We start from the raw sequence: 9,702 nt of genomic DNA on the forward strand, positions 1-9,702 counted from the left end.
TCTGGGAAGACTCCATAGCCTGGGCTCAGAAAAACTGGGAGCCCAGTGTGGAGCATGCCTCACTGTCCCCAGCAGCTGCCCCCTGTGTGGCCTCCTGAGCAGGGTCGCCAGCCTGCGGGGGTCGGGCGAGCACAGCGTGCAGCCCTTCTGCAGAAACCCTGGCCCGCAAGGTGGCCACCGGCCCCCTTCCCTCCTTCCCTCGCACCTGGTTTCTTGTGCTTGCCTTGACTTTGTCCTTTGTCGCCCTTTCTCCCCTCAACGGACTCCTCAAGCAGGCCCATGCAGCCTTCCCGCTCGCTGCTTGCCCTGCAAGTCAGCATCATTGCTGCGCCGGTGTCTTCTCCTCCAGGACTCATTCCCCTGGGACTCTCCCGGGCCCTGGCGCCCGGGAAGTCCGTGTTTCATTCCTGGTAGCCATTTGGCTACAGAAGTAAGCCAGCAGCCGGGCCTGAGCCCTCCCAGCCTATGGCTCCCTTGTGCTTCACTGTGGGTGGGGAGTTTCAAGAGGCGCCTGCAAGGAATGCTGGATGGGATGTGCCCCTGGTGGTCGGGACAGAACAGATGTGCGGTGCACCGGGCTGCCGCCTGGGGACAGGGAGGCCCTGGGAGGTGAGACAGGCCCTGGGAGGTGAAGCGGGGACCTCGAGGGGCAGGAAGAAGGGGCCGAGCACTGGCAAGAGGGTCAGCGAAGAGCTGTGTGCGGTGGGCCCCGCAGCACTGGCCTCCAGTGGCCCACCCCGCTGGGAAAGCCACCCCCGTCCCCTCCCAGCGGGACACTCGGGTGTGGGAATGAGTGTCAGAAGTGTAAGGACACTTCTTGTCCTTACAAGAAGTCCCCGCGTGATCACCTTGTCCTTACAAGAAGTCCCCGCGTGATCACCTTCCCCTCCTGCCCGTCTGCTGGGCTCCCGGTAAACCCGCCTCCGCACACCAGCGAGGTGCGCCTGCTCTGACATTAGCCAGGATGTCAGATATGGGACACGCCGGGCCCGGGGAGAGCGACACCGCCGGAGCCACCTGTCTGCGGAGCCGATGGTGCGCTCCCAGCTGGATGATTGATGGCACCACGCCGGTGCCCCGTGTCAGCGGCTGCAGTGCCAAGTGGGTGGTGGCACTGGCCGCCAGTTGGGCCACTGGGAATGGACGTGATAGTTTCTGTGCCACTGGTTTAATGGTCCAGGAGGCCTGGGCAAGGGGCAGACGTCCCTTGACTAAGCGTTGGAAGAACCGCAGCTTACAGAGAACACACCACGCACCGCAGCCTGGCCTCCCCGACCCGGCCCTACTCGCCCTCACCTCTGCCGGGGACCGGGCCTTTCCCACCACAGAGCCTGGAGGATTTTGCCGAAGGATCTTCACTGAGGGGCAAACAGGCAGGGCCGTCTGGGGGCTTTAAAGGTGCTCCCCTTCCCCCAGGGTGGGGCCTCTGAAGCTTTCAAAGCCTGAAAATCTATGGCGAGGGAAAATGTGTCTCTCCTGTTTGAAAGTAGACTAGGGAGCGGCCCTTTTCTGGGTATGGGAGAAATGAATCCTGGGGGTTTTCATGATTGTTCGATTTTGTCACGTGGTAACAGTATTTTGTACCCCAACCCACCTATGGCTGGGCCCTGCTTGTCCAGGTACTCAGGACAGCCACCCGGGGCCTGGTCAGGCTGGGCCTGAATCCCTGCCGGGTGGCTGGGCACTTGCCCGCCTTCTGCTCTAGGCCGAAGAATCCCACTGAATGAGTGGAAGCCAGATGGCACTTTCTGTGTTCAACTTTGAAAAAGTCAGATTCCCTGAAGCCTTCACCATGTCTGTATCCCGGGTGGCCCAAGACAGGCTTCGTGTGTGAAGAGGGCGATGTTGTCACCTGTATGTGCGCTTCTCCTCTGTGTCTCAAGTTCTAGAGTCTGCAGACTCAGCTGGGTGCCAGGGGACTCTGGCCTGAGGGTCTGAGATGGGGCTCCCACTCCCTGGTGAGTCTCTTGGTGCCGACTCAGGCCACCTGTGAGTCAGACGGAGGACAGTTGCCCTCTGGGATGTTTGTGTCGGCCTCCGGCCTATTGCTTATTTGGTTGGTTGGTTGGTTGGTTGGTTGGTTGGTTGGTTGCCTATGTCCAGCAGTATGGCTTCTTCTTTCTGCCTTCCCCTTGACTGGTGAACCCATTTGGACAAAGCTGTGTTGCCTTCCTTTATCCCCACTGAAGGGGATGTGTTCCTGTCACTGGCCCTATCCAGACCATTCATCTAAACAAGTATCAAGGGGCCGGGGTGGGAGAATGTTTTTCTGCAATCTGTCAGTCCTTAAAAAAAACAAACAAAACAGTGTGTGGCAGGGTAATTCCACCGTAGAACCCAGGGCACTGACCCCTGAGTGGCAGACACAGGTATTTTGAGGAGCACTGACCTTCACAAATATTTATACGCCCTCTGCCAGCACGGAACATGGAGTCATAAGGAAACCTAAGTGCGGCTTCAAAGTGTCTGTAGGAGGAAAAGCAGGAGAGTTGAATCCCCACCCCCCCTTTCCTCTCTCTGGCCCCAATCTCTCCTTAACAACAAAAATGCCAGTGTCTAGCTCTAAAAGAAACGGCTGTTCTTACCGAGGAAGTTCTTTTTGATGAGCGTTAAGAGAGTCCAGTTCCCAGGAGGCTCACAGACAGCTAGAACTGTTCATGAAGGTAGAAGCCGAGTCCTTCGCTGGGCCATCTTGGTTGGTCTTCCTGGTGGCTAGCCCCCATCCTGAACCTCTGGAGGGAAACGAGAGCTGGAAGTGTCAGGCAATTTCATGGTTTTTCTAGCTCTGCCAGGATATAATATATCTTATTATATCACACTGCCCGTGTCCACCGACCTGGGAAGGAAAGGTATCCCAGAAATCCCTGCCTTTCACATGGCTAACGATTCCAAGCTGGCCTTTGGGAGATCATGGTCCCCAGCACAGAGAAGGCATTTGGGGGGACGTTTACTTTGTGGGGACCCAAGCCAACTGAGGTCGGGCAGGGAAAATTCCAGACGGATACTATAAGTAGGGGGATCACAGAACCTATCATCTAACCCAGGACCACTTCAAGAGTGCAAGGAACCGGGGCCGTGGGGTCTTCAGACTTGCTGTTGGCGGGAGAGGTAGAGGTGCAAGGCCAGAGGGCTGCAGGCGAGGTCAGAAGGGCCGCGAGCGTGCACCTCCCATGTCCCCACGGGCATGGTGGGGCTAAGCCGCACCAAACTGCAATGGCAAACGTCCACCAGCCGTGTGCCCAGCGGGTAGAAAGAAGATAGGGCTTTTTAATAAACACAGAGTGGCCTTCACCAGGCTGTTCTACAACAGGCCACCCCAGGGCCTTCACATTTACTGTTCCCACCATGCGGATTATTCTTCCCCCAGAGAGCCTCCTGCCTTGCTCCTGACGTTCCTGCAGGTCTCTGCTTAGAAGACACCTTACCGGAGAGACGGGTCCACCGAGCCCTATAGATGGTGACCCCTCCCCTCGCACCCTGCACTCCCTATCCCCTAACTACTGAGTGATAACTTAGCCCACCAAGGCCCTTCTTGACTACATGGGAAGAGAAGCAGACTCGAATTAAAATGAAAAATAAGCATATCAGGAACCTATCCAACTGACAAGAAGGCTGGAGAACCAAACACAGGGAATCAAGTGATCCAGCTCAGACCTGGTCACAAGGACGATGTGGTTTGGATGCCATCACCCGGGACACTTGCTGCCATGCCACCCATTCTTGGTTTCCCCTTGGGGTCACTCCCTCAAAGGTGGGGGCTTCTGCACGGCTTTATTGAAGTCAAGAGCCTGTACTCAGCATCCAGGGGACAAAGGCAGGAGCCCTCTGATGGGAGATGGGGACTTGATTCCCTCCTGTCTAGGAATTCTCCACGTGAGAGGTGTTCCTGGAAGCCGGGTAGCCCACACGAGAAAATATCCACCACGGCCAGGTATGGAATTATGGGTTGATGGCATCATTCTTATGGTATTAAACTTCATATGGTGTAGATTTTTGTTGCAAAGAAGTTTGCTGTCCATCTGCCTTGTGTTCCTTTGTGGTGAATTTTCTTTCTATCTTCTGATAGCGTTTAAGAATTTCCCTACGTTTAATGTACTACAGTTCCACCACGTGTGGCTCGATAGGAATTTATTTACTCTGCTTAGGACTCACTGTGCCCTTCCAAAATAAAGATGATTGCTTTTATTCACTTCTAGAAAATTCCCACACATCCCTATATTCAATGATTACTCCCCCAATATTCTCTTCAGAAATTCATTGGCCTTTTCATTCTGTCTTCCATTATCTCTTTATATAGAGAGAGAGTCCTGTTTTCGAGCCTCTGCACTCTGGGCTATAGTTGGGGACATTTCTTCAAATTCGTTGTTCTGTTCTCCATTCCTCTCTTCATTTGGGTCTAATCTGATGTTTAACCCATCCATTTCATTTTTACCTTCAGTAGAACTTTATAAAGTTCCATTTCGTTCCCTTTCATGTCCGCCTGTTCTTTTATGATGTTTTTTTCTCCATAATGTCCTTGCTTTAGGGTTTCTGTTTCTTATTTTATCTCTTCCATTATTTTATGTTATTCTTTTTTGTAATTGCACTCAGAGACTACTCTTGCCTGTGGTCCCTGTGTTTTTTCTTATTCTAACTTTCCTTTTGGGATAGTTTCTTTGTGTGCTTGATGTTTTCTTGAGGGATTATTTTTAGCAGAAGGTTTTTGTCTTGCTTTGTGGTGGTGGTGGTTTATGGGTTGTTTTTGTTTTCATTTTTTACTGAGAGTCTTCAGTGCCCTCCATTGTGAAAATTTCCCTCCAGTGTGGCTTTGCAGTCACTTCTTCTGAGTACTTGGAATTATAGCTCGGGTTGTTCTGCAAGCTGAAGAAGCCAAGAAGGGAGAATGAACAAATTTAGGATGAGCAAATCACCTTAAAAAGGTAGCCTGTCTCTCCTCCCAGGGTAGGTGACTGAGCTGAGTCAGTACTGTTTGTCTCTTTGCCTCACAAACTCATGAGATCCGCATGTCTTGTCTTACTTCAGTGCCAAGAGGCCCAGGAGTACAAGTAACAGAAACCTAGTGCAAATAGGCTTTAAACAATTAGGTAATTGGCTATGTGATTTAAAAGGGCAGAGGTGGCATGCCCGTGACCTGTATCCGTCAAAGTCCATTGTAGATTAAGAACCTTTCTCTGGAGTCTTCCTTTTCATCTCTCTGTAACACCACTACCAGGTTGATCCTTTGGAATCATCGTTCCGAACATGTCCCTCTCTGTCTCAAACCCCTTCTTCACAGGCTTACTTTAATGCCTCTAGTAGAAAGTCCACATCATTTTGGTTGGCATTCTAGGCCATTCATTTCCCCAGCTTTATCTCACCTGATTGATTCATCTTCACATATCCTTAAATTCATTCCACCTGACCACTCGCCCTTCCTCTCACTCCCACCTTAACTGACTCTTCTCCGAACTCCCAGCAGGACTTCTCCATAACACTGGCCCGTAGCATCCGCATTGTTGTGTATTTGCGTTAGTTGTGTCCATGTCTCATACCACCCCTTTGGTTCTCTCAGTCCCTCGAGCCTGCAAGCCTCGTGTCACTTATTTTCCAATTTCCTGTGCTGCCTAGCAGAGGACACCTCACAGAAGAGCTGCTCCAGTTGGCCTAAATGAACCTGGGCCCTCCCATTCCTCTAGGTTGGGACAGGCTAACGGCTCCTGCATCACACAGGGGAGTTACACGTGCTTTAGGGGGTTCTCACAGGACACCGCTGTCCTAGGACTCGTTGCTTTGGTGCAGGTCAAAGGCTCAACCCTGGAAGTGAGCCCGGGGACCAATGCTGGAGAGGGAGCCAGCTCTGCTGCAGGGTCTCCCTCTGTCTCTGACTCCCTCTTAGGTAGGCGCCACTCCATTACCCTTCCTTCAGGATGCTTTCCTGACCCAGCTACCCTCACGGCCCCTGTGCAGCTTCAAGACTGTCCTGTGTGCATTATAGCAAATCCTGCCTGGTATAGTTGTCTTGTACCGTGAATACGATGTCTTCCAAGTCAGGAGCCCAAGGGGTGTTTTAGGGCCCCTTGGTGTACCCTCTCCCACAGGCCCTGCATACAGCAGGGGCTCACAGTGCACATGTGTTGCTCACGAGTCCATTCAGGTCAATGATGACATTGTGTGCCAGTCTGCCCAGCATGCACCCCAGAGTGAACAAGATGGCGTGAGTGAGGACCTGGGAGCCACGGAACCTGATGGAGCTGTTTGGTGCCCACATTTATGTTGAGCAGGGGCCTTGTTCACTGCTGTCGTGAGCCTCATAAAGGGCCTGGCCCATGGCAAAGCCTCCCATGTCAGTATTTAAATGAAAGAATGAATGAATTAATGGGCGCATCTTATCTCCTCCGACAGATTACAACAGCAGTGAGTTGAAAACGGCCTGCAGGAAGCATGAGCTTTATGTGAGCTTCCAAGACCTGGGCTGGCAGGTGAGTTCTCTGGACAGCAACGGGAACAAATGTCCTTTCCCATCTTCATGGCAGTGGCTGTCCTCGAAGAACTTGAGCTTTAGGGCTGAGGTGATTCCCATGTGAAGGTACTTGGGAGCTCTTCCGGATGCCTGGGCTTCTGGAGGAAGGACCAGGCTCCTTGTGGACCAGCACCGCCCGCCCCACCCCTACATCTTCCCAGGGAGCCAGGTTCCCAAGTTCCGTGTACCTCAGAATCAGTCCCACGTTCCCAGCGCTCTTCCTCCATTCTTTCAGAATCCATGAGGCATGGACTTTGGCGTTTGTGTTTTGAGAAAGGATTGGAGAAACTGATCTAACAGTTATCCAATGGCTATACATTGACTCACCCAAATTACCTAGAAGAACACAAATGGTTAGCCCCACACCTGAGAGCCACCACTAGTTTATAAGAAGCGAATTCTAGGTGACAAGTGATAGGAAATCGAGTTTGTATATGCAGATGGTGTTATGATGACAGGGCGTACTCGAGGCTCCTTTGGGTCCGGGTGCCTAAAGCCAGCCCCCTGTGCTTCCAGGCCTCTCAAGTGGGTAGCAGCTAAGGCTTTGTGGGCCTGTGAAGGGGGAGAGCACTCTGGAGCCAGATGAACTAGGCTCACCCCCTAGCTTTTGCCACTAGAACATGAACGTGGCCTCCCTAGGCCTGCCTGCCCAGCTGTCCAGTGTGAGGAGTCCATTGTCACAGGATTCCTGGAGTGCAGATGATGTAAGGAGTGTATGCTGATCACATGTGGGGTCCTTTTGCTTTCACCTAAGGACTGGATCATCGCACCCAAGGGCTACGCCGCCAACTACTGTGATGGAGAATGCTCCTTCCCACTCAACGCGCACATGAACGCAACGAACCACGCAATTGTGCAGACGCTGGTGAGCTCCCAGGGACCCCTTTCGCTTTAGAGGTAGGAGTAAGCCGAGACCAGGTATGGCTTCTAACGGTGCCTTTCCCCTTCTGTTTTGCAACAGGTTCACCTTATGAATCCTGAGTATGTCCCCAAACCATGCTGCGCGCCAACCAAACTAAACGCCATCTCAGTTCTTTACTTTGATGACAACTCGAATGTCATCTTGAAAAAATACAGGAATATGGTTGTCAGAGCTTGTGGATGCCACTAACTCGAAACCAGTTGCTGGGGACACAAATATGGCCTTGGGTTCCCAGATGACATCTGCCTTAAAAAACATTCAGAAGCACGGCGAAGGGGGAGGCAAGCCTTTGAAGCCACCCTGGGCTGGTTGGTGCCTTACCGCCCAAGGAAGAACTTAAAGGGCCTCGTTAAGAATTTGCTCACACGGTAGATAACGTGGGCAGTTGCTGGTCTGCAGGAAGCGGGGTTTGGATGTCTGTAGTATGAAGTCTGGGAACTACAGAAACGTAACTTTGAAGGGTTCCCCCCAACACCCCCCAAAAAAGAGCCCACCAAAATTAGTTTTAGCTTTAGACCAAGCTATTTGTGGTGTTAGTGAGTCAATAGGGAAAATAATCTTAAAGGAGTAAGAATACTCTTGGCTAAAGTACCAGCCGGTTCTGTAGTGTCCGTCAGAGGTAGATCTATATAGACAACGGGAACTGGGCGGAAATGCCTCCCTTCACAGACGGCCTTGGCGCAGGGCAGGTTCAAGCAGGGGCAGCAGCCCGGGCCGACCCGGGGGCTCCGTGAAGTGCCTTTTCTTTCCGCCCCTGCCCTTAGCGTTTGTGCTGGAGTTCTGTCCGTGTGAAAATACAGTCATTTCGGTCAAACCAACCGTGTCATTTCCACACCTCAGTCCCTACCCCCCCATTAGCTGTTCTCCTTGCTAGCACCCAAAGTAGAGTGAGCGGGTGTTGCGGGGAGGCTGGGGAGGCACGTTAGCCGGGCGCCGCAGGAAACCAGTGCTGCACCTCTTCTCTTTTGGGATGGCTCTCCGAAAAGCACATTCACTCCAGGAACGCCGGCTCTAATATTTCACCTATTTCAGTAAAATGGTTCCATGCCTTTTCCTCGACAGCATGCCAAGTGGCGGGGTTAGGTCCAGCAAAGGAAACAAAATGGGGAAGGACCGCCAGGAGAGGGTCTGGATAGGCAAGCCCTTATGAACCCAAATCCCAGTTTTCTCTTGTAGAAAGGAAGACTCAGATGAAATCGTAGAATATTTTTAAAGTGTCTTTTTCACGATCATGTACTAGGAAGCCAATTTCATACTAAACTGATTAAATAATACATTTATGATCTAAAACTGTTTGCACTTACAGCTTTTTTGTAAATATAAACTATAATTTATTGTCTATTTTATATCTGTTTTGCTGTAACATTTAAGGAAAGACCAGACTTTTTTTTTTTTTAAAAAGTTTATTTAGAAAGTATCATAGTGTAAACAAATTGTACCACTTGGATTTTCTTTTAATACAAGACTCATGATGCAAAGCTGAAGCCACTCATGAGGATTGTGCTTCTCTAGAAAGTTGGGGTTTTTAAAAGACCATCTGTGAACCATACATAATTAATAAAGATTTCCTTTAAGGCAGAGACTGGCCGAGACCCTGCTCTGTTGTCTTCTGCCGCAGGCAGCAGAAGGGACCTTGTTTCTCAGGGTCCCACCCCCAGTGACCGTGTGTCCACTGACCGCACCCACCCCGAGCATGGGAAGTGGGGTGAAGAGCGTTGGGAAGGGAGGGATTATGATGAGAAGTAACTTGATGGCCAAGAACATACAGGTACGTATCCGCAGGGAGCCTAGTCCGATGGGTGCTTCTTTTCAAGTGTGACAGTAAAACTGCTTAACAACTAGGATGGCGTGGCTGACAAGGGTGCTGGCAGGGGCGGTAATGGGGCCCGAGTCAGCCCTGACCCAGCCCCGCCTAGCTCAGTCTTTGGTCTTGAGGCCAACTGGATCCCACTCTTCACACACACACAGTTGACCTCTTCCGAGGCAGACAAAGTACAGTAAGCCTCTAGAACAACTACCCAGAAGCAGGATCTGAAGCTGCTTCCAGCTGGGGGGGCCTCCCTGGTTCCGATACCCAGGCCTGGGAAGGCTCACCTAAGCCCTCTCGCCCCAGGTGACAACAACCAGAATTGTTCTAGGAGTTAACAGAATAGTCAGGACAAGCCTTGTGGAACTTCCCATGCCCACATTTTCTGTGGGAGACATCAAGTCTTCGTGATGACCTAACAAGAAGTCTTCCAGCCATGGGATAACAGAAGCATCGAGAGAGAGAGAGAGAGAG

The 9,702-nt window shown here is 51.6% G+C and overlaps 1 protein-coding gene across 1 annotated transcript in view; it reads left to right on the top strand.

Annotated features, from left to right (window-relative positions):
• BMP6 (bone morphogenetic protein 6) overlaps window positions 1-8,711 on the top strand; it is a 159,976-nt gene extending 151,265 nt beyond the window's left edge. The window contains exons 5-7 of the mRNA XM_027601685.1: window positions 6,382-6,458; window positions 7,254-7,364; window positions 7,461-8,711. Coding sequence (XP_027457486.1) covers window positions 6,382-6,458; window positions 7,254-7,364; window positions 7,461-7,610 — 338 coding nt within the window. The 3' untranslated portion in view covers window positions 7,611-8,711. The remainder of the gene's footprint in view (window positions 1-6,381; window positions 6,459-7,253; window positions 7,365-7,460) is intronic.
• Window positions 8,712-9,702: the final 991 nt, after the last annotated feature.

The sequence above is a fragment of the Zalophus californianus genome, chromosome 7 (genome assembly GCF_009762305.2).
Source record: "Zalophus californianus isolate mZalCal1 chromosome 7, mZalCal1.pri.v2, whole genome shotgun sequence".
In the NCBI taxonomy this organism is placed as follows: Eukaryota; Metazoa; Chordata; class Mammalia; order Carnivora; family Otariidae; genus Zalophus; species Zalophus californianus.